The 21,531-nt window shown below is 36.8% G+C and overlaps 1 protein-coding gene and 1 long non-coding RNA gene across 3 annotated transcripts; one reads left to right on the top strand and one right to left on the bottom strand.

Annotated features, from left to right (window-relative positions):
• The first annotated feature begins 1,366 nt into the window (after positions 1 to 1,366).
• Positions 1,367 to 9,021, top strand: paqr5b (progestin and adipoQ receptor family member Vb). 2 transcript variants are annotated; one of them, XM_082160417.1, is made up of 8 exons: positions 1,367 to 1,810; positions 2,099 to 2,226; positions 4,050 to 4,255; positions 5,132 to 5,258; positions 6,220 to 6,264; positions 6,534 to 6,630; positions 6,786 to 6,930; positions 7,741 to 9,021. In XM_082160417.1, the coding sequence occupies exons 1-8, from the start codon at positions 1,679 to 1,681 to the stop codon at positions 7,998 to 8,000; spliced, it is 1,140 nt and encodes a 379-aa protein (XP_082016543.1). In that variant the 5' UTR covers positions 1,367 to 1,678; the 3' UTR covers positions 8,001 to 9,021. The 2 variants fall into 2 exon arrangements, with proteins under 2 accessions (XP_082016543.1, XP_082016544.1); XM_082160418.1 differs by lacking the exon at positions 6,220 to 6,264 and having other exon boundaries at positions 1,369 to 1,810.
• Positions 8,297 to 10,159, bottom strand: LOC309491036. The gene is made up of 2 exons (XR_014202911.1): positions 8,544 to 10,159; positions 8,297 to 8,478 (listed from the first exon to the last, which is right to left on the bottom strand). It is a non-coding gene; the product is annotated as an uncharacterized lncRNA (long non-coding RNA).
• Between the last annotated feature and the right edge of the window lie 11,372 nt (positions 10,160 to 21,531).

Below are 21,531 nucleotides of genomic sequence, written 5' to 3'. Positions count from 1 at the left end.
TTTAAACACCGTCTGTTGTAATATTTAAACATATTGTGCAATGTCTGCTTTACAGTCAACCATCATTTCATTTCAAAATCTGCACATCAAAATCACAACATGTTCACGATGATATGTTTTTAAATGGAAACACATTTCCATACTCGTTTGACAGGATATAGTATAGTATATTTGATAGTATATTATGTAGATAGTATATATTATCCAAATATCACACTTGATTTGCTTTATTTATTATTCTTGGGAGGTAGCAAGAATACCACACACACACACACACACACACACACACACACACACACACACACACACACACACACACACACACACACACACACACACACACACACACATATCTCTCTCTCTCTCTCTCTCTCTCTCTCTCTCTCTCTCTCTTCATCCACCTTTGCCTGCTGTAATTGTGTTATTATTATAGGGACTGAGCAAATAAAAAAGCAGACAACAAAAGATAGAAATACATATATATAGGATGTTAATGATACTGACACCCCCCCCTCCCCCTCCCCTCTCTCTCTCTCTTCTTTATCCACCTTTGCCTTCTAAGCCAAGTTCATTTTAGTTTACCACACTAACATAGGCCTACTATTCACTTCTGCCAAGGTAAGAGGTAAAAAATGATTTACCAATAATTACAGTTTGCTTAAGATACATGTTCTTGAATGGAAATAACGTTTCTGCATTGTCATTGGATTAGAACAGACAGAAGAATGACATTGACTCTGTTTTAGCATGTTACAATTAGCATTGTAAATATAAGTTATTGCACACCCTCCATTCATTACACACCTTCACCTGCACTGACTGAAACTGCCTAAAACACCCCACCCTGAATGAGCAAGTGGGGTATGTCCCAGAACAGCACAACAAGCTCAGTTTTCAAGGGATATGTAGACTGGGGCAATCCAGTGACCTTGTTTGAAATATAATAATGCAAATCTTTGTTATTTTGTGCCAATCATGCATGATTAGCTTGAGTTCAAAAGTGAGAAAGGGGAACTAAAGAAGGAGAAAGCGGGAAATAGGATTTTTGTTGACATAATTCTTAAATATTTGTATTTGTCCTTAAATTGATCTATGCTGCATTTATTGAGAAATATTATTACAATTTAAAATAACTGTTTACTATTTTAATATGTTAATTTATTCCTGTAATCAGTGTATTTTCACATGATCCTTCAGAAATCCTTCTAATATGCTGATTTGCTGCTCAAGACACGTCTTATTATCTATGATGAAAACTGTTGTGTTGCTTTATATTTTTGTGGAAATCATAAGACATATTTTTCAGGATTCTTTGATGAACAGTTGATTTAAAATAGATTCTTTTGTTAGAACTTTTGATTTACTGAATCAAGTACTACATTTCTTTCAAAACATCTTACTGATCCCAGACTTTTGAACGTACTTCTATGCGAGACGGTTGTGTGCATGTTTGGAGTTAAACTCTCGGATTCTAAAACAATGTGCCTCTGAATAGTTCTTGTGAACGTTCTCACCTAGCCGGTGTGTCAGGTATGTGTGTGTGTTTGTGCCAGGTGTGTGTTTGTGCCAGGTATGTGTGTGTGTGTGTTTATGTTAGAGGGTGATGTCTGTAGGTGTGATGACAAGGGCAGGGCTAACCGGGCCAGTCTCTGGTCAGGTGGAGTGGTAGAGTGTCTGTATGTGCATTTTTCTCTGTATCTGCTGGTGTGTCTATGTATCTGCCTCTCTCTCTCTGAGGGCCATTCATCTGGGGAACATGTTCAGCTTGATCAGACTACGGCGTGTCTTCACCGTCCACCAGGTGCCCAAAGTAAGTTCATTCATTTAACAAAACACAAAACTGATATTGTGAGGTTTTAACTAGTTTAAGGTATTCTTTAAGTAGATACACAGAAGGAAAGAATCACTGGATTTGTATTTTCTTTTATTACTGTGCAACCTGATGTGCAACAGTTTGAAGGTCTGTAGCCAAACATATCATCATATTCATATTAATGCTTTGCGTTATTTTGTTGGCTTTATATTTTACCTGTAGAAAGAGCTGGTTTGTCTTTATCTTACTAAATGAGGATTTTCTGTGACTCTTTTCCCATGGTAGGCATTTCATGAGGACAGTATCATCTCTGGATATCGACACCCTCGTAGTTCGGCCACAGACTGTGTGTTGAGTCTTTTTCAGCTGACCAATGAGACCCTCAATGTCTGGACACACTTTCTACCAACATGGTATGTTATCTCTCGTGCTTGCTTTCTCTCTATGTATGCATATCGTCCTCTCTTTGCTACTTTCTCAGTATGGCTTTTACAATAAAACTTGTTATCTCATAACTCACAGACATAGTATAAACTTACACAACTACAGTGATACAACCCTGGGTTCCATGGCAACAGTATGCGGTGTGTATCCATGTGCAGTGCGCTGAGTCTTACAGTAGTTTGAATTGAGAACCTCCACAGTGGATTCTCACGTCCCCCACCGAGGGTTAACCCAGCCGAATCGTTCTCAGGAGAGTTCACCTTGCTGGATGAATACAGAAGGTCTAATTCTCACCAGAGCTTTCTCCAGACGTAAACATGTCGAGAGCTGCTTATGTCACCTTTGATTCTTTAACCTGTGTCAGTCTATGTGTCTTTGTTGTAAACATTTTGGTATGGTAATTTACAATATTAGCTGTAATGGTCTGTTATAAGCTGTTATAAGTGTTTTATTTTAGATAAATGCCTGCTTGTTGTCATTGCATTGCTTATTTTTCCAGACAACTTCCATCAAGGTCTGTGAACGGAACTGAGATCATTCAAAACCTTATTCACTCATTCAGTTATTACATCAAATGTCTCAATCCAGCCTCATGTTAACCAAAGCTCTACAAAAAGTCACAGACTTGCAAATGCTAACTTTTTCTTGGGCATGTAATAAATGGAAAAAAGTTATAAATTATTTTTATATTATGAAAATGATATATCTTATGAACATGTATACAATAAGATATTAGATCGTTTAATTATTATTTTTAAATAACTACTCCGTACTGGCAAATTCCTGCATGACAAAATGCTTCAAATCTTCTTCTTGCTTTGAATAAAAGCATCTGCTAAATTATTAAATGTAAATGTAGTTCACAGCAAAAGCACATTGCCATTACTCGTCTATTTAAAGTATGCCATATCTCAAAGCTAACACATCCTCTGATCCCACACAATGGTTAAATACACAGTCAACCGACAGTAAATCAATAGGACAAAACTTGGAATCTGTAACTTGACTCCGTGTTAATGTTTGGTTATATTAAACTCTCTGATCCCTCTAAAGCAAACAAGAGTAAATCAGACCTGTAAAATTCATCACTTAAGAATCCTGAGATTTAAAACCTAGATTTAGTATGACACCTTGTAATATCATTTTTTTTAGGGCAGGGCTGACATTGCTAAAGCTCTGATGCTCCTTGTATGAAGAAAATGTTATGTTCACGTGGATATAGCAAACCAATACAATTTGAAAAAAAAAGATTTCTTTCATAGAAAAATCCTCTTTGTGACTGCAGTCAATATTTGTTCATTTTTAATCTCTAATGACTGCAAGACAAAAGTTGACTGGGGTGCATGGGCACACTGAATGTAAGGAGTCTGTGCCATCTGTATTAATTCTTATCTTTACTGTACATACTGTATATCTTAAAAACAAGCTTTAGAGATTAAACACAGACCTATAGAAACTGATAAGACTGTTTGTTTCTGCATCCACCTGTCAGACACATCCCTAGTAACAAACTCTGCGAGCAAGTCAGGGCAGGTTAAATATGTCAATACAATCTTCTTACTGGCCTATGTCATCCTAATCTTTTGTTCACTTGCCAAGATATAGATTCTGTAGTTTCAATATCAGCTATCTGGTGTGGAAACCATGCAAGAAATTGTCCGTCCAGTCTTTCTGTGGAAAAGAGAGGAAAAAGTCAAAGGACTGAAAATGTTGATTTCCACTTTTTTGTTGTGAGTTGCAGCATTGCAGAGCTGTCAACATCATTGTTTGCCATCTCCCATCTCTCCGTCAGGTATTTTCTTTGGAAGTTGATGACAGTGTTGTTGATGGAGGATGCGTGGTATAATGAGTACACATGGCCTCTGCTGGTCTTCTTGTTCTCCTGCTGTGTGTATCCACTGGCCTCCAGCTGTGCCCACACCTTCAGTACCATGTCTGCCCGCTCTCGACATATCTGTTACTTCTTTGACTATGGAGCACTCAGCCTGTACAGTCTCGGTAAGAGAGGAACACACAGACACATTCACTGTTACTGTTACACTATTAGTTCCTCGGCTTGTTACGGGAAATATTGCCATAAAGACGAAGTTCAAACTTCAAGGTTGTGCAGAATGTGCACCGCATATATTTAAAAGGCACAATGGATTTCTGACGCAATTAACGCAAATACAATTTACATTACACAACCATATACAAAGTACATCAATTCTGTACATTATTTCCAGGAATTACCTGATAATAAAAATCCATCCAACACAGATAAACTAATAATTATTTAAAAAATTGGCCGATAACTAATAAATGTCCGAAATATAATATGTTTTGTGTAAATAAATAAAAAATAAAATGCTAGAAACTTAAATCAACCATTTTAAATCACAATGTTATAATGTACAGTATGGAAAAATAGATAGTTATTATCTAAAGCTCACTTAAATAATTAGTTTTTAAAGTTAAAATGTAAGTGGACTTTAGATGATGGCAAAAATGATAAATGATCTAAATGATAAAATGAGAATACACAATTAAATAAAAAGATCAATTTAGAAATCTCTAATATCAGCCAATGACTGGGGTACTGATATACTGTATTTTTTGCATATCTAATCATTTTGAACAGACTAATCTTCATTTAATATGTCTATGAATAAACTCAATAGGTAAGTAAAGTACATATAGTAAGTACAATACAGACAAATTGTGACTGCACTATTTGGAAGTTATTAACTAATAAGTAGTATTTATGTGTATTAATAAACAAAACAAAAAATCGTACAGAATCACACTACAAATGAAGACATTTTCACACGTCATTACCAAATCCTCCCCACCACACTGAGATGTATTTATGTGACTGATTGTATGTTGATGCAGGTTCAGCCATCAGTTACTCTGCATATGTTTTTCCTGACTCATGGGTGAACAGCACATTTCATTCCTACTACATTCCTGTAGCTGTACTAAACACCATCCTCTCAACCAGCATGGCCTGCTACTCCAGGTAAGGCTCCTCCTCGCTGACAAACACGCCACAAGTTACACTGAATACAGAAATGTATAGGTGTGGAACAACCTCTAATAATCATTACATCAATTAGGGTGACTTTTAGGGTAAATTTATACTAAATACTACTAATTTGTATAACACAATTTACATATATAATTCAAAAACTTAGTATAGTGCAGGGACTAGGAAATATAATTGGTGAATCATTTTTGTCAATCTGTTTCATTTAATTTTTAAGTTGTTTGTACTGACTGATTCACTAGAAAGATTCACTTCCAAGCGCAATGACTGCGTCCGGAATAGTGTTCACTCTCTGAGCAGGTACTTTTCGTAAGTACAGTACGCTGTCATTATCATGTGACCAACCAGCATCAGTTGCATCGTTTCACTGCTTTTCACAACTCCTCTCCCGTGGCCTCATGGGATAGTAAAAAAGTCCACTGGATGCGCTCTTCAAAATCTCGACCCGAAGTATTAGGTCATTCGGGTACTGTTTGTTTACTGTTTAATGAATATGAATTTGGACATACTACACTTTCCATATATTTTTCACCTACTGCAGTATGCAGTACTGTATGCATATTCACATGCAGCCTATATATTAGAGTGGACCGTTTCCCTAAAATGAATCGACTTGAGACAGAGGACCGTTTAGATGAGTGTTTTCCTCAGATCGATATTAGAAATGTAACATTTGATCATACATTGGTACTCCTTGGATAAAGTTGTTAATGGAAAAAGTTAAACTACTATGAAAATAGCTTAATCATGCTACTGTAGTTAAGTTGGTGTACCCTACTTTTTAGTGTAACTCCCCAACACTGACGCAAATAGCACCATGAAAGAAAATCTTCTACATTTTAAATAACAACATATTATGTCTGTGCTACAGTTACTTGTTATAAACATGTTATTCATAGATTAATACTATTTTAATTTCCGCTTTTTTGCTAAGGCTTGGCCTACCATTCCTACACTATAACCATGACATCGATGAAAGGTAACATTATAATGTGTCAGAATTCTCTGATGCTCGCTAATGCATTTTCTAAATCTGGCTCTTTCTTTAAATGCCTTCTAACCCAATAAACAAATGTTCTATAATATTATCAATGGAAAACACTTCCACCACATGTGGTTATGTGTTATTCTGAACAATCACCCACTTCTGTCTGCTACTAACAATTACACAACACCTCTTCTCTGACACTGAAACTGATTTTAGCATTAGTGAACATAAAAATATGTCTTTCACTTCCAACCTTTCAGATTCTCGGAGAAACCGAGCCCAAGACTGAGTAAGGTGTTTCGAATTCTTGCCTTTGCCTACCCTTACCTGTTTGACAACATTCCTCTCTTCTACAGGGTAAGTTTCAGCATACTGCACAGTACATCATTCTGCCTACCTGTTTTTAAACATACTACAGTGCAAGTGATGTTTATGCATGTTACAGATTTATAGTGAATATGTATACACTTCATGATGTGACCTGTAATTATTTTTGTGTTGCCTCTTTCCAGTTGTTTCTGTGTGTAGGTGAGGGTTGCACTGATAATGAAGCAAACTCCATTCATGTTCCCCATATATTGTTTGCATTTCTAACCGCCTTCCTGTTTGCAACCCACTTACCTGAGAGACTGGCACCTGGATGCTTTGACTACATAGGTAAGTGATGAAAACATAAATATTTTGTACATCTGTGCTGTGTATTTGTGTATATTTCATACATTATCTCTTTTAAGAAGACCCGAGTGTGAACTAGTTGATTACCGAGGGTTTTTAGAATACAGACAGTCTGAATTATAGTGAATGTTAAATTATCAAGTTTAAGTTTAAGAAAATTCAGAAACCATACTTAAAGCTGCAGTATGGACTTTTTGCTTCTCTATCGCCATCTCTGTTTGAAACATCAAATTGCAAGTTGTCGGAATGATCAGCCCTGGTTGTCGAAATCCAGTCAAAAACCATGCCAATATTTACCCTCATTTTAGCACGGGCTCTGTCGCTTTCCCTTGGTTTTGTTTTGCAGTTTCTTGGTTTTGACAACAGAGGATTAACCAGATGTCAACAATGATTATCGTTTACACCTTTCTATTAAAAGCAGCCATCTAGATGACAAGTTTATATCTGAAACAACTGCATCCTCAGCACACGCCATTTAGTACTCAGGTCTTTTTTTCTTCTGTAAACGGATGTGACGTTTTACATTTTTTATTTGTTAAATTTTTGATGTCTGATTGTTTTGTTTTTTTGATTCACCGTTGTGAATCAGGGTAGGCTAGAGAGACGGTTTTGAACACTTATGTCGTATGTACTTGCTCAATAATAGACTTTTGTTATTTGTTAACCAAAAAAAGTTACACACTGCAGCTTTATTTCAAGAAAATTACTCTTTAACACAGGTCCACAGGTATTTCTTCAGCATATCTTCATTCAGTGTTTCTCATGTGAATGGCTCTCTTCTGACCCCTACAGGCCACAGCCATCAGCTGTTCCACATATGTGGAATAATTGGAACACACTTCCAGATGAAGGCCCTTGAAACTGACATGGTGCTTAGACAGTCACAGCTGCTGGTCACTGCTCCACCTATTACCTTTAACAACACATTTGGAGCAGCTCTGGTCTGTGTGTGCATCAGTCTGGGGATCATATGTCTTCATATTCTACCTCTACTGTACAGCCACCCAGATACACACCCAACAAAGAATGAAGGAAAGAAATGCAAGCACTAAAAATCTCCTTAAAACAAGGAGTCTCTGAAAGATTCATTGCAGTCTTGCACAAGTTACCAAAGTTATTATAAAAGATATCTGGGACACTCTTACTAGATATTACATTATTAAAATCCTCAAGAGGGGTTTGTTTGTTTACTGAAGCTATGCAACCTGAGATCGGAAGAGTAATGAATGTGTTAACTGCATGAACACTACTTCTCAGGGGTGCGCAAAAAAGGCACTGAATCTCGGGACAATATAGTGTATAGAAATACACTCACTGAATAAGTGAACAATCATGATTTGGATTACAGTATCGAACTTGAAAATGTAAATGTAGAGTAAATTCAACAGAAATATTCTAATGTATATAAATGATTCAATAACCTACTGTAATCCATGGACTAAAATTGGTGAATTTTAGTGAATCGGTTAATTTAAATGAATTGTCCGTCCGACTAAGCTGCATATGAAAGAGAGGATCAGTTGGGATGACCTGATTCACTAGAATGAAACAAACTCTCCTATGACACATATGAGAGAGGAACATTTGGAATGAACCGATTTCACTAGAATGAATCAGACTTGAGAGAGAAGGAACATTTAGGTGGGTGCGTTTTCTTTGTATTTTTTTAGACATTAAAAAACAGTGATGTAGTTTTAGGATGTAATCTCTGGACACACAGTTTATTAGGTCAATGGGAGGCTGTGTTCAACCTGGTCCCATTTCTTTTATGATGTACAGACAAACACACTCGTATACCCATCACAGACCTCAACAAATGAACTAACACTGTTGTAAGAAAAAAAAAAAAAAAGTAGCAATGTGCTGAATCTGCCAAAGTCCACCACAGGGACAACAATGATTTATCATACTTATTTCTTTTTTTGTAAAACTGCATAATACTTTACGTGGGATCAACAAAAAATAGTGTGGGGTGTATTACATATTTTCATAGCATCAGGTCACACCTTGTGTAGCCAAATCGAAACTATTTATTGTTTCCAGGATTCTTTATAATAAAATATTTATTTCTTATCAGCCTAGTCCTGTTTGTATTCCTAATTGAGACCTAGCTATTTTTATAAAGGCGATGCAAAGAGAAGTATATTTTATATACACTGCCCTCTATAGCCTGCAAGCAGCAATAAACACGTTCTGAGTTGATAAGGGAGATATATGACAGAAAGTGTGACAGGCTTGTCAGGTTAAGTTTCTGTATACATCTACTCAAAGCTCGAAATGCCCACATGTTCGACGGAGGAGTGGTGGCAGTAAAGTATTTGTATTGGAACTAACAAAGGCCTATTTGTTTATGATGTCATACGTTATTTGCTTATCAATGGGGACACCTTTGATAATGAACAGCTCTTCTCAGTATATATCCGAAATTTATTAGGCTAAAGTACACAATGTAGTCCATCATTTGCCTCTTTCTTTTTTCTTTTTTTTACGTTACACAATAGAACAGACAGATAAAAATACAAAGCATACATAACAAACTGGAATATAAAAAGGTTAAAACAATAAAGTAAAAGGTAACCTAAAAATATGTTTTTAGATAAGATTTAAAAATGCATAAATTCTGTGCATCTCTAATATTAGAAGGAAGTGTGTTCCAGAGTCTAGAAAGCTCACTGCAGAGTCAAATGACATCCAGCTCCTCCTCTCTGGACGTCTAATGGGGTGGAGGGATAGAGTTGTGGGTAGGATTAGGGTGTGGTTGGATATTCTAGCTTCACCCATCAGGCCCAAATTACATACGCTCCTCCTTACTGGACGTCTATCAAGGGGGAGCTAGACAAAAGCTACACCCATTTGCTCTGCAGGCCTGACTCTACAGATCGCAAGCGTATCTGTGGGACAAAAGACCAGCCGCAAATGACGCGGCTTGGGAGTATATGAAATGAAAAGGGCAGACAGAGACAGAGGGGCTAGATAATGCAGTGCCTTATATGCAAGCATAATCATTTTAAAATCAACATGGAACCTGACCAGGGGCCAGTGCAAGGACTTCAAAATTGGAGTGATATGCTCATTTGTCCTGACTCCAGCCAGGATCATAGCAGCTGAATTTTGCACACATAGCAATTTGTTAAGTGTTGTTTTAGGGACCCCTGCAAGAAGTAAGTTGTAGTAGTCAATGCTAGAAAAAACAAAAGTATTGATAAGCCTTTCAGCCACAGTAAATGATAGCATAGGGCGTAGTCTAGCAATGTTTCTGAGATTAGAAAAGGAAGTCTTAATTTTGCACATGTGGATCAAAAGTAAAATATAGTCAAGTATAATTCCTAAAAAAAAATTATTTAGTTTGATACTCCAAAACAGAGCCATCCATGTTTAATATTAGTGAACCAGCATTACAAAGCTGATGAGGAGAAGAGCCAATGAGCATAATCTCAGTCTTATGAGTCTTAAGATACAGAAAATGTTGGGTCTTAAATATTTTTTATCTCAGAAATGCAGTGTGAGAGAAAAGAAACATCCACATTTTGACCAGGCTTTGAGTGGACATAAATCTGAGTATAGTCTGTGTAAAAGTGATAATTAAACCTGGGTGATCTTACGAGCAACCAAAGAGGAAATATATAAATGTTAAAAAGTAAGGGGCCTAAAATTGAACCCTGGGCGACACCAGTATGGACAGCGCTAATTCAGACTCATTAAAACAAACTGGCGGCAAACAGAGATGTTGTGATTGACAGTATTGAAAGCGACACTAAGATCAGGAAGGTTAAAGATGGATAAAGAACCAAAATCTTAAGCTTTTTTTGTTATTCTTTCACATTATGCTTTTTTGGAACTGGGTTTACAGCAGTAGTTTTCAGCGCTACTGGCACAACACAAGCATTTACAATGCTGAGAACAGCTAAAGAGGTAAAACAAGATTTAAATAAGCTGTTAGGGAGGGGATCAAGTGTTTAAGTGATGGCTTTCATATGTAATACCTCCCTACTAAGCATAGCAGAGTCAATTTGAGATTAGAGAAGGATGTGCCAGAGTAACAAGGCAAGCAGAGTTTTGTTTGTTTCAATGCTTAAAAAGGTCTTGCTGAACTGGCACATTAATCAAACCCAAACAGCAAAAATCTGAGTAGGCCTAAACATCCTTGCATCTATCTAAAGAGGACACACAATATGTGATTCAATTGTTGTAATAATTGCCAGTAGTGGCATAAAAAGTATTCTTCATATCTTTGTTACATATTATACAGTTGAGCTGATTATTTAGTTTCATCTCAGTTACTCAAATTTTTTTATTCACTGATGATTTGTTCAGTAGCCGTTCTTTATTTGACCTTACCAGTAGGTGGCGACCAGTGCATATCTTTTTGCAGAATTTAGTAACTGAATATTTAATTCACGTCCTTCATAGTTTAAACAATTCTGTTTGTCTTTTTGTAGGCTATGTCCAACTTTATGTACAACTAAGATGCTTACAAAGTTTGCTAGGTGTTAGTACATTTATTATTTGGTTTAAGAGCTCAGTTTGGATTCAAGCTTTGAGTACTTGATTTGAGATGTGTGTATAATTTGACAGATTGCTTTTGAATATGTAGCATACGATTAAGGGGAATCTACCTGCCCTTTGTGTGTATGTGCCTCACGTCACCACCCCACCCCACCCCACACATACTCTTTTTGTCACATGGTTTACTGTGCACACACTCTGACTGATGCTGTTTGCTCAGCATTGAGCTTTGTTGGCAGAAGATAAAAAATTACTAAATAAATTGTGAATTGCAAACACACATGCTGACAAAAGCACACATAAACACATTTGACAGTATATTTTAGTGCCCCACTAAGAACGGCTTGTTGGTGGAGATTTAACTGCTGTTCTCACTCTCACGCATTCAAAGAGGCTTGATGAAATGACAGCTTGAGATATTTTCATTGCAGTATTTGTATGTGTTTGTTTTGTTCAAGTGCAAAATGGTGTGAATGGTTTGCTGGTGAGGAAATCCCTAAAAAAAATTATGATCAAAATTTAAATTTAAAAACTTTCCTTGACAGAGAATATTGATAGTTTATAAACGAACCTAGGCAATTTCCTCAAGGACTCAGGATTAATCGGACTTCAAAGGCTTTGTAATTAGAAATCCCATCAGCAGGGGGCAGCATAGGACAGTGTTTGTTCTCTTGTAGACACCAAAAATCTGTTTGGTAAATTAATAAGGTTGCATAATTAGTAATTATTTTAGCATTAATAATCTCGTACACTTTTGCAAATTCTCTAGAATTAAAAGTAAATAAAGTTAGACATGTTCAATGATATAAGATATCCTTTACTCCAGTTTTAATAGGTGCTAATTTATCTTCAAAGTCCTTATTCATGACATGTAGGAACTGACATCCTGTCATGTTTGATCAGGGAACAGGGAAACAGCTGTCAGTTCTTCCTCTGCTCCACAGTCCCACTGTTCCAAGACCTCCTTGTAATAATATTGACCTTCCCTGTACTGTTTGCTCAGGCTGCCTTTAAACACAGCACCAGCAAATATCACACAGGGCTGCCGCTGTCTGCAGCACCATTTCACTCTCACACTCGCTAATTACTGCCTAAATAGCCTCTTATCTCCCTGTGCTGCCTGTTTGTGTTAGCACACAGCACACACATTTGGCCACTTAAATATCTACTGAAGCATTGTGATAAATATGACTGATTGACTCTTCAGTGTCTGCCAGCTGGGTGTTTTAATTTCTCATGTATTTGAGGGGTTTTTAGGAACTGAATTCAGAGACAACAGATAAATAATGTGGTGGATGACATTTCAAAACAACAACGGTTATAATTAAGCTGATTATAATAGGCCTTCATCATGCCCTGCCTCACCAATTGTAAAATGCTAAAGAGATGAGTTAGCATATTTTATTGCTTACTCTATGGATTCATTTGAGCTGAATTATTTCGAGTGACCCATTTGATCAGTATCACTCAGGTAATTTGCATTCCAGTAGACTATATGCTGGATTTGCTCCAGAAAGCCACACTGCTGGTCCTGCCGCTCTGTGTTTGTACACGTTGATAGATTCAGTTTGGCTGTGTTTGTTTAGCCCTTAGCTCACTACTCATATAAAAGCCTAGGACTCAGCGGTGATAGAAAATATATCCCCATCGCTTTCCTGCCCTCTTTCTGTTTTTCCTAATTACACAGTGTGTGTTTGTACAGCCAGCGTGATGTTTTGAAAGTACACAAGCAGGTTTTGAAGCTTTTGTTGGACTTGTTTCCTGTCTTCTCATTCAGAGGCTGCTTTCACCTGTTAAATGGAACAAATCCCATGAGTGATTGGTGCAATGTTTCATTCTCAGGCTCCGTCATGATAACTGTCACAGCTGTGGGCCAGCGCGACAAAGAGAACAGGTGTGCGTAAGTGTGAAACAACAGTTATGAAAATTACTGCAGAGTAGCTTCAGTGTAGATCAGTGTTTTTTTTATTTTACTCCCATTGTCCACAACAATATTAAAAAGCCCCATGACTTTTCCAGTCATTTGTGATTTACTGAATAATAAGGACTTTTTTTTTTAAATAGAATATTTTTTTTTTTTAGTACTATTATTTTTTTACTCATTCATACATTAGTTCTTTCAGCCTATTTAATGCTTGCTTTGTCATCTTGAGGCCCCGGTAGTGTAGTTCCTTGAGCTTAAACAGTAGGTGTTTGCACCAGAAAGGGTTTGATTCCCATGGAATTGAAGGTGCATTTAAAGATGCTTGGATAAAAAGTGTCTGGCAAATGCATACACATAATGTAAATGTAAATGCAAAATAAACAGGGTTTGAGAAATGCACTCTAAATGCAATACACAAGTTGAAATGCACAATATATTTGTACCATGCTGATTACAGACTGGTATTAGAGATTTTTTATTAATCAGTTTTATATATATAATTGTGCATGCTCATTTTCCCAGTTTTTACATTTATCTCTGCCATCATCTAGTGCTCACTTAAAGTTAATCTTTAAAAAAAAATGCAAAAATAGCAAATAAGTGTGTATGAATTATGTGTTTGTTAGTGCCAGACAGAGGCTCTGCATGTGTGTCTATGTATTGAGCATATTACCTTGGCAGTATTATCACACATCATAATGAATTTTTGAGCAAACCCCATAACTCGTTCTAATCTCTGGGCTACAGATATCTGACTGGCTGCCTGTTCTGAACTCCACAGTGTATCTTTACCCAAATCACAGGCAGCTGTGACTATTTAGTGGGCAGGAAACCACCAAAAGCAGATAATTCTCCATTTATAACTTCTGGTTCGCTCTGTTTATTTTCTTGTTGAGTGAGTCAATGCTGGCTGTTCCGTTAGCTGGCATGTGTTGACCAAGAGCCGTTGTGTGCTGTCCTCTGTGTTGATTGCTGGATATTGAATATCATTGAGCTAATATATCAGGCAGGCCTTGCTTTCCATAGTCATTTGTCTAGTGAGGCAAACCACAAGTCTTATTTTAACCACCTCTGAAAGGGTTTGCTTTAAGTGGCTTGTTAAAAAAGGGAAAAGGAAAAGCATGAAAACTTTGGGGTTTTCGAGGCAAACCATAATAGGGCAAACCACCAAGTATACCAATTAGCCAGCAACGCTAACTGTCAGAGTGACATGGGGACAGAGCTGTGAGAGAGAACGACACAGAAACCAGACACAGACCACACAGAGCAGCAAAGCACTGTGGGACATTCACAGGAAAGCCCAAATTAGATGAAAAACATCAATCTAAATTATGTTTGAAACATAAAGCACATATCCAAGCTGCCTAGCATGACAATTCAAAAGAAAAATGAACATGAGAGGTAAATATAGCAGGAAACAATACTGCGAGACTGCGCACAGTCAATCAAGACGACACTTTAGAAATGTTTAAGCGTCACCTCAGTGACAGAAGAATAATTGTTTGCCAAAATTGGATCCACCGAACAGAACACACATGAGGTGATTGGCACTTTTAATGTGCAGTCCCTGTAGCAGAACCTGATTTCACCAAGTACAACATGTTCCTGGATCAACATCTTTGTTGATCCTGGAACAACATTACAATCAACCAATCAGATTTAAGGGACAAGTTTACAATGTATGTCAAGTTTAGGCTTACAATCAGGGTTTGATGCTTCTACATCAGTGTTATTCACCTATCATTTGCCCCTGATTTTAGGGATAAATTATGGGTAGGGTTATGTTTAGGAGTAGGGATGGGGTTAGGCTAATGTTGTTTCTGGATAAAAAAGAATAATATGTTGACCCAGGAACGCGTCTAACTCTGCAAAATCAGGTCACTGTAGTATTCTCTTATGAAGTGAAAGGACCCTATGCAGTGGACTCAGAGGTTCCCTTCTCTGTGGAGAATATTAAAGAGTTATTAAATTAATCTTTGATTAGTGGCGCATGTTATTGTGGAGGACAGATTTGCGGTGAATGAAGCTGTTAGGCTGTCGCTAAGCCGATTTATTAAGGTCACCAAATAAACCTTACAAGCTGTTTTTATTTTACATAATTAAAGTGAAATGTACTTTCCATGAAATCTGTTTCTATATGACTCCTTTTTTGTTTTCATATTTTGAACAAAGTCCATGTCAGTGTAAACTATTAATGAAGTATTTATCCAACTGACAGTGAAAGCTAAACTAACCTTGAGTAAAGTAATTAACATACTTATTTTTAATCTCAAAGTAATTCAATATTTTGTCAGAATAGAAAAATGTGCACATTGCAAATTACATTGTTGCGTGGATGAACGAGTGATTCGAAAAAGTAGATTAATACCACAGAGTATGAAGTTCATTTCAATTAACTGTAAAAGTGAAGACTGCATATTTTTGCAGTTTTCAAAAACTGCAATAACTTTACAATAACGTTCAATTTCTTAACATTTGTCTAAACATATAAACTGTAAACTACTAATGAACAATATTTTACAGCATTTATTAATCTATAGGTTAATGTTAATTTTTAGGCTACATGTACTACCATTGTTCATATTTCAAATCACAGTATATCTTAACTAATTAATGACAAGCTGTGGTTTAATATAAAATAAACATTTAAATAATGCTGACACAAGTAAGATGGTTAGATGACCCTCAGAACTCCACTTTCTAATTTTAGTTTATGTGGCTGTTTAAGATCATTATCGCAATTAGGTGATTTCAACTTGTAAAAAGCTTTCATGTCCTTGTAGCGCTCGAAATTAAAATTTCTTAATGAAAAAAGAACCTTAGTTTTTGGTTTGTACAATGTTATTGCAACGTTCCCCTAATGCTATCCTCTAATGTTCCCCTAATGTTATATTCTAACGTTTCCCTAAAGTTATCTTGTAATGTTCCCCTAATGTTATAATCTAACATTCTCCTAACATTCTCCTCTAACGTTCCCCTAATGTTATCTTCTAACGTTTCCCTAACATTATAATCTAATGTTCCCCTAACATTATCTTCTAACGTTCTCCTAACCGTTAAGTAATGTAGTTTGTTTGACCAATATTATCACTTAAACATGTTTTCTATATAAATATTTTGAAACAAATTTCCATGACTTTTCCAAAACTTTCTGGGTTTATTTATTTCTCCAAAACTTCTCCAGGCCTGGAAATTTCTATTTTAAAATTATATGACTTTTCAAGGTTTTTCATGACCGTACGAACTCTCTGTTTCATAAGCTATTAACATATGAACATATAGATTGTGCATGCAGATACATTTGCACATACATACAACCGAACCACATGCTCTCACACAGTAAGATGCGTACACTTACGTTTTCAGAGTGTAAGGAAAATGTGTTTTTATGAATTATAGATTATATCCTAAATTTGATGGAACCTGGCAAATTGATGACTGTAATATATATACTAGGCATGCAGAGTGAGAAAGGGGGTCTCCAAACTGAGCGGGTGGACTCAAATGATCCTGCACTGGGCCCGCAGCCCGAGTCAGGACGGATGGTGCTGCTGGAAAGAGGGCATCTGTCTTGTGGGAGTCCACAGTGACACAATCACTGGGGACAGAACTCACTGATCCAGGGCTGGAATTCAGCCTCATTTAGCCAACAGTATAAACACTTAATCCAGCGTGAGATTTCCAGGCCCTGATGGGTCAACAGTTTAGCTCTTTATTTCTCCCTCACCATCTTGTTATAAACAAAGTTGGCTTTCAGTTACTGCTGTGAAATTGTTTTATAGGGTACATGCATGAATGAATATTCATTATGTTAAACTAGGCACTTTCTTTGTATATAAATCCATATTAGATTTCGCTGGCAGGCTGCCTAAACCACATGAGATGGATTCTTTTCGTAAAAAGGCCCAAACTCCTTAGCAGCTCTTTTCTTCACGGTTTATTTGTTTTTGTACTGATGTAAATGACGACTTGTTGATATTTTCCTGCCCAACCTCTCGGCCTCCCCCTGTTTTCTTCCTCCTCTCTCTCTATTTCTTGGCCTAGGAACACATGGATCCTTTCAGAGAGGGGAAATGTCAGAATTTGTGGTAGGCATGGGAAAAATAAACAATCTTGTCGGTCTGTTCGGCAGCAGAGGACCGGTGCTTCATGTCTGGCGGCGGTGGTGTGGGGGAAAGGAGAGCCAACAATTATTTTTCAACCAGGGGCCAGCTTCCTTGAAAATATTTATACATTATTTTTCCTTGTCGGAAAGCAAAATTTACCTCGGGATTGAGGAGCTCACCTCTAATACCGCAGTTAAAATAAACCCCCTCCTCATGAGGTGCACTTTATTTGACGAGAAACAGCCGCGTATTCAGGCCTGTTTTACCTCAATAGACGATTTTAAAAAGCGTGTTAAAAAATCGTACAGATGTGTTTCCTAAAGCAGGTGGATATCACATCTTACAGTCAAAACCACAACAACCTTGTTGTACTGCCAGGTTTGAATATTCTACATCTGTTTTTCATTTTAAAAAGGCTGCAAACAGGTTCGTCAGTCTGGCGTTCCAGCACAGCATCCTAACATCTGTGACTTGGCAGAACTGCAAGGCCAGACTGATTTCAAACCTGCACACCGGATTCCTCTCTGGACAAAACGTATCACAGAAGTAACACTCTGCAGAACTCATTTTAAAGAAGCACTGCTGTTGTATGGTCTCTTTGTTTTATGCCCCCAATCTTTTACAGATACTGAAAAATTAATTCTTCATAAAGATGAGAGATAATATTTTACAAGCTCTGAGTAAAGTTGAAGTTCTCAAGCAGGTCCTTGTCCTTCTCAGAATCTTCTCAGAATTTTGAGCTGCATGGCATTTAAGGAGACCACACACTACGTCTGAGAGAGAGAGAGAGAGATCACATGACCCAGGGACCAACCACAGTTACAGACAACCACAAACATGTGGAAGAAGGAAAGGCAGGGAGAGAAAGAAAAAAAGAAAGAAAGAAAAAAAAACGGTTTCTCATTTCATATGTAAAATATTTAATTCATCACCGTTCATGAATGTTATGCAGAATCAATACTTTGAGCCATTTGGTCACATAAAGTAAAACAAAGTAATGGTGTCACCTATGTTTTCTTGTTTCAGTATTTTAAAACGCTCGTTCCTGGTGAATGTGGAGAAAAGAAAATCAAAATAGCAGTTGCTTTACCTTTATTTGTCCTTGACCACAGTCCACAGAAAACAGGACAGAATAAGACCAATTTGACAGAAAAAAAAATCATATATAAAATGAAATTTCAACCAATGAATGTGTTAAGTCGGCATGATCGGCATGTTTTCGAACAACTAATAACTTATAACTTTTAGTTTTACCCTTTGAAACCTTTTCATTGACCCAAATAATAACACCCATCATTCTATAATTGGATGTTTAAAAAAATGTTCTCAGGTTACCAAATGAAACACTATCAAGTCCTCTCTCTCTCAGTCTCTGTTTGCCTTTATGCTTTTATAGTTGCATTTAGTCCTCAATGATCTCCATTTAGATGTGTTAGTGTGTGGGTGCTTACGTGTGCATGTGACTGTAGGTAAAATTCATTTGGCTCATTAAGTTTCCTTTCTCAGTTCACTGAGCACAAATCTGTAGAACAAGGTCACAAGACTGTAGGTAGTTTATGACACTCATGTTCTTCACTGTAAAAAAAAAAAAAGTCTGTAAAAAAGGAAAGGGCACAATGTAGGCTACTGTATAAATATGAAGGAATTTTCCTGGATGTTTTTTGTTTTTGTTTTTACAGGTGTTTTACCTGTATTTGGAATTATGCACTGCATTGTGTTTTAGAGTTAACAGAAATATCCGTAAAAGTATTGGATACTTTTTTTTTTATACAATATAGTACAATGAAATCATCTGGTAATTAATCTCAATCAATGCTTTAAATTTGTTAGATGGCGTTTCGTTTCCATATGTGGTAGACATTGGGTACAGCAGACTATTGTGGTGTGATGTGAATAAGGACGTCTAGTAGAAAAGTATTATATGTTGCGATTTATCTTTGGCAAACATTTGGTTTTGTCAGAATAAACAGTGACTTGTGAAAAGTCCTCAATGGAAAAATACACGTTTTGCCTGGAAAATAGAATTATGGCACCCACCAGAAGGGGTTTAGTGCTCAAACTATATCCTGCGGTCTGACACAGTTTAGGTCCCTTGAATCGGACAAATGCAGACATTTTGACAATTTGAACAGTAAGCAATCATCACATGAGATAATCAGCATAATTAGCCTTGGGAGCAAAAGCTATTCAAGCTTATTAAGTGATTAAATGAACTCTAGTAAAGCTCAACTTGTTTTCTCAGAACTAAATACAAAAGCACATGTCTTTGAGAATAGCAGACAAATTCTGGCAATTATTAGAGTTAAACCACGTTTCATTTGAAGCCATTAAATTATAGTGAGCGCAACACAATTAAACTCGCTGGCGAAACATCACCTTTCTGCTTGATTTCACAATGTTAATTAGCTAGTGCTTGGATTTTTAAAAATGAATTATTGCTCTGCTTTATCTAAGATGTGGGTGAGTGAGGATTATGGGATGCTTCGCACAATAAGAGGGGACTGGATTTGGCTCAAGAAAAACTGACACTAGAATTTCTAATAAAATTGTGCACAATATCTGTTCTACATAAAAATGGATTGCAAGTGATATCAACATGTCAGCTATTGTGAACATTTAAAATCCTGTCTGTGTGCTAATGTTTAAACTGGCAACTTCTGGAAAAAATAGGGAAAAATATTATTTACTGATTTTTCTCAGATTGATTGAGCAAAGGATTGATTGACTGTTAGTGTTCACTGACTTGATATCTTATTTTAAACATTATTAAAATGATTTTCAAATCATTATTTTATAACAGACTATTCACAGGACAAGAGTATAGCATTTGGACAGACCTCTGTGCAGATGTGTGGGTGTACTTCTGAGGTTGCGTGAGAGCGTGTGGGTTCATGTGCATCAGGGAGGTTCACAGCAGGTCACCCGCTGTCAGGTCTGACCTTATGAGCGGCCAGCTATCATCTATCGGGATCTTAACTTTCACTGTGGACTCAAACACTCACAGGAGAGCAGTCGCTGACATTAAAACTCAATTAGGGTCCCACGCACTAAATAATGCAACAGGAAAGTGCATTACCCACACGCTCAATGCCCACAGCTCTACATCTCAATATGTCAAAAGCTCTCCCAAAGCCAGTGTATTTGCATATGTGTGAGTGAGTATATGAGCATGTGTGAAGAAAAAACAACGACGATTTAGGGACCAGTGAGCTCTCTCAATTACATGAATGTCATTTAGCAAAACTCATCTATTCACGGTAAATGTAACGAATCACCACACCCTCTTACTGTAGTCTGTAGGCTTTGTTTTTGGCCTTGTAATCTTAAACAGTATGACATGCATCACTACAGTAACATTAACAAGTTTTAATTGACATTGCCTATGTTAGCCTAAGCATGTATGGGGGTTGTATCAACTATTTGCACATTTTACACATGAATATATTTCTGAAGTTACACTGGTGTATACTGGTGCTCAAGAAACACTTATCAATGTTGAAAACAGTTGTGTCGCTTACAATTTCCACAAAAAATAGTGATACATTTTTTGTTCAGTATTGTTTGATGAATAGAAATCTCAAAAGAGCAGCATACACACACACACACACACACACACACACACACACACACACACACACACACACACACACACACACACACACACACACACACACACACACACACACACACACACACACACACACACACACACACACACACACACACACACACACACACACACACACACACATAATGACTTTCCCAGGTTTCAATGAGGCCTCATATAATTTTCAAGCTATTCTACAAATTTGAAACCCAGTAAACATCTCCCTGTTGTATTTAACAACAGTGAATAAAATGCTCTGCTGATTTTAATATAACGGATGCATTTTGCCTGTTGGCTTGTCAGAGCTCTGTCTCCACAATTACTTCTATAAATGTAACTTTCATTACAGATTAATGTAATATCACACAACCCAAGCATTTAACATCATTATGCGGAATGTTCTGTTAAAATAAACAGCATCCAATGAAACATCTAATAAA

Source organism: Leuciscus leuciscus (assembly GCF_965113295.1).
Source record: "Leuciscus leuciscus genome assembly, chromosome: 2".
NCBI lineage: Eukaryota > Metazoa > Chordata > Actinopteri > Cypriniformes > Leuciscidae > Leuciscus > Leuciscus leuciscus.
The sequence above is the reverse complement of the archived record's forward strand: the minus strand, read 5'-3'. Positions and strand labels throughout refer to the sequence as shown.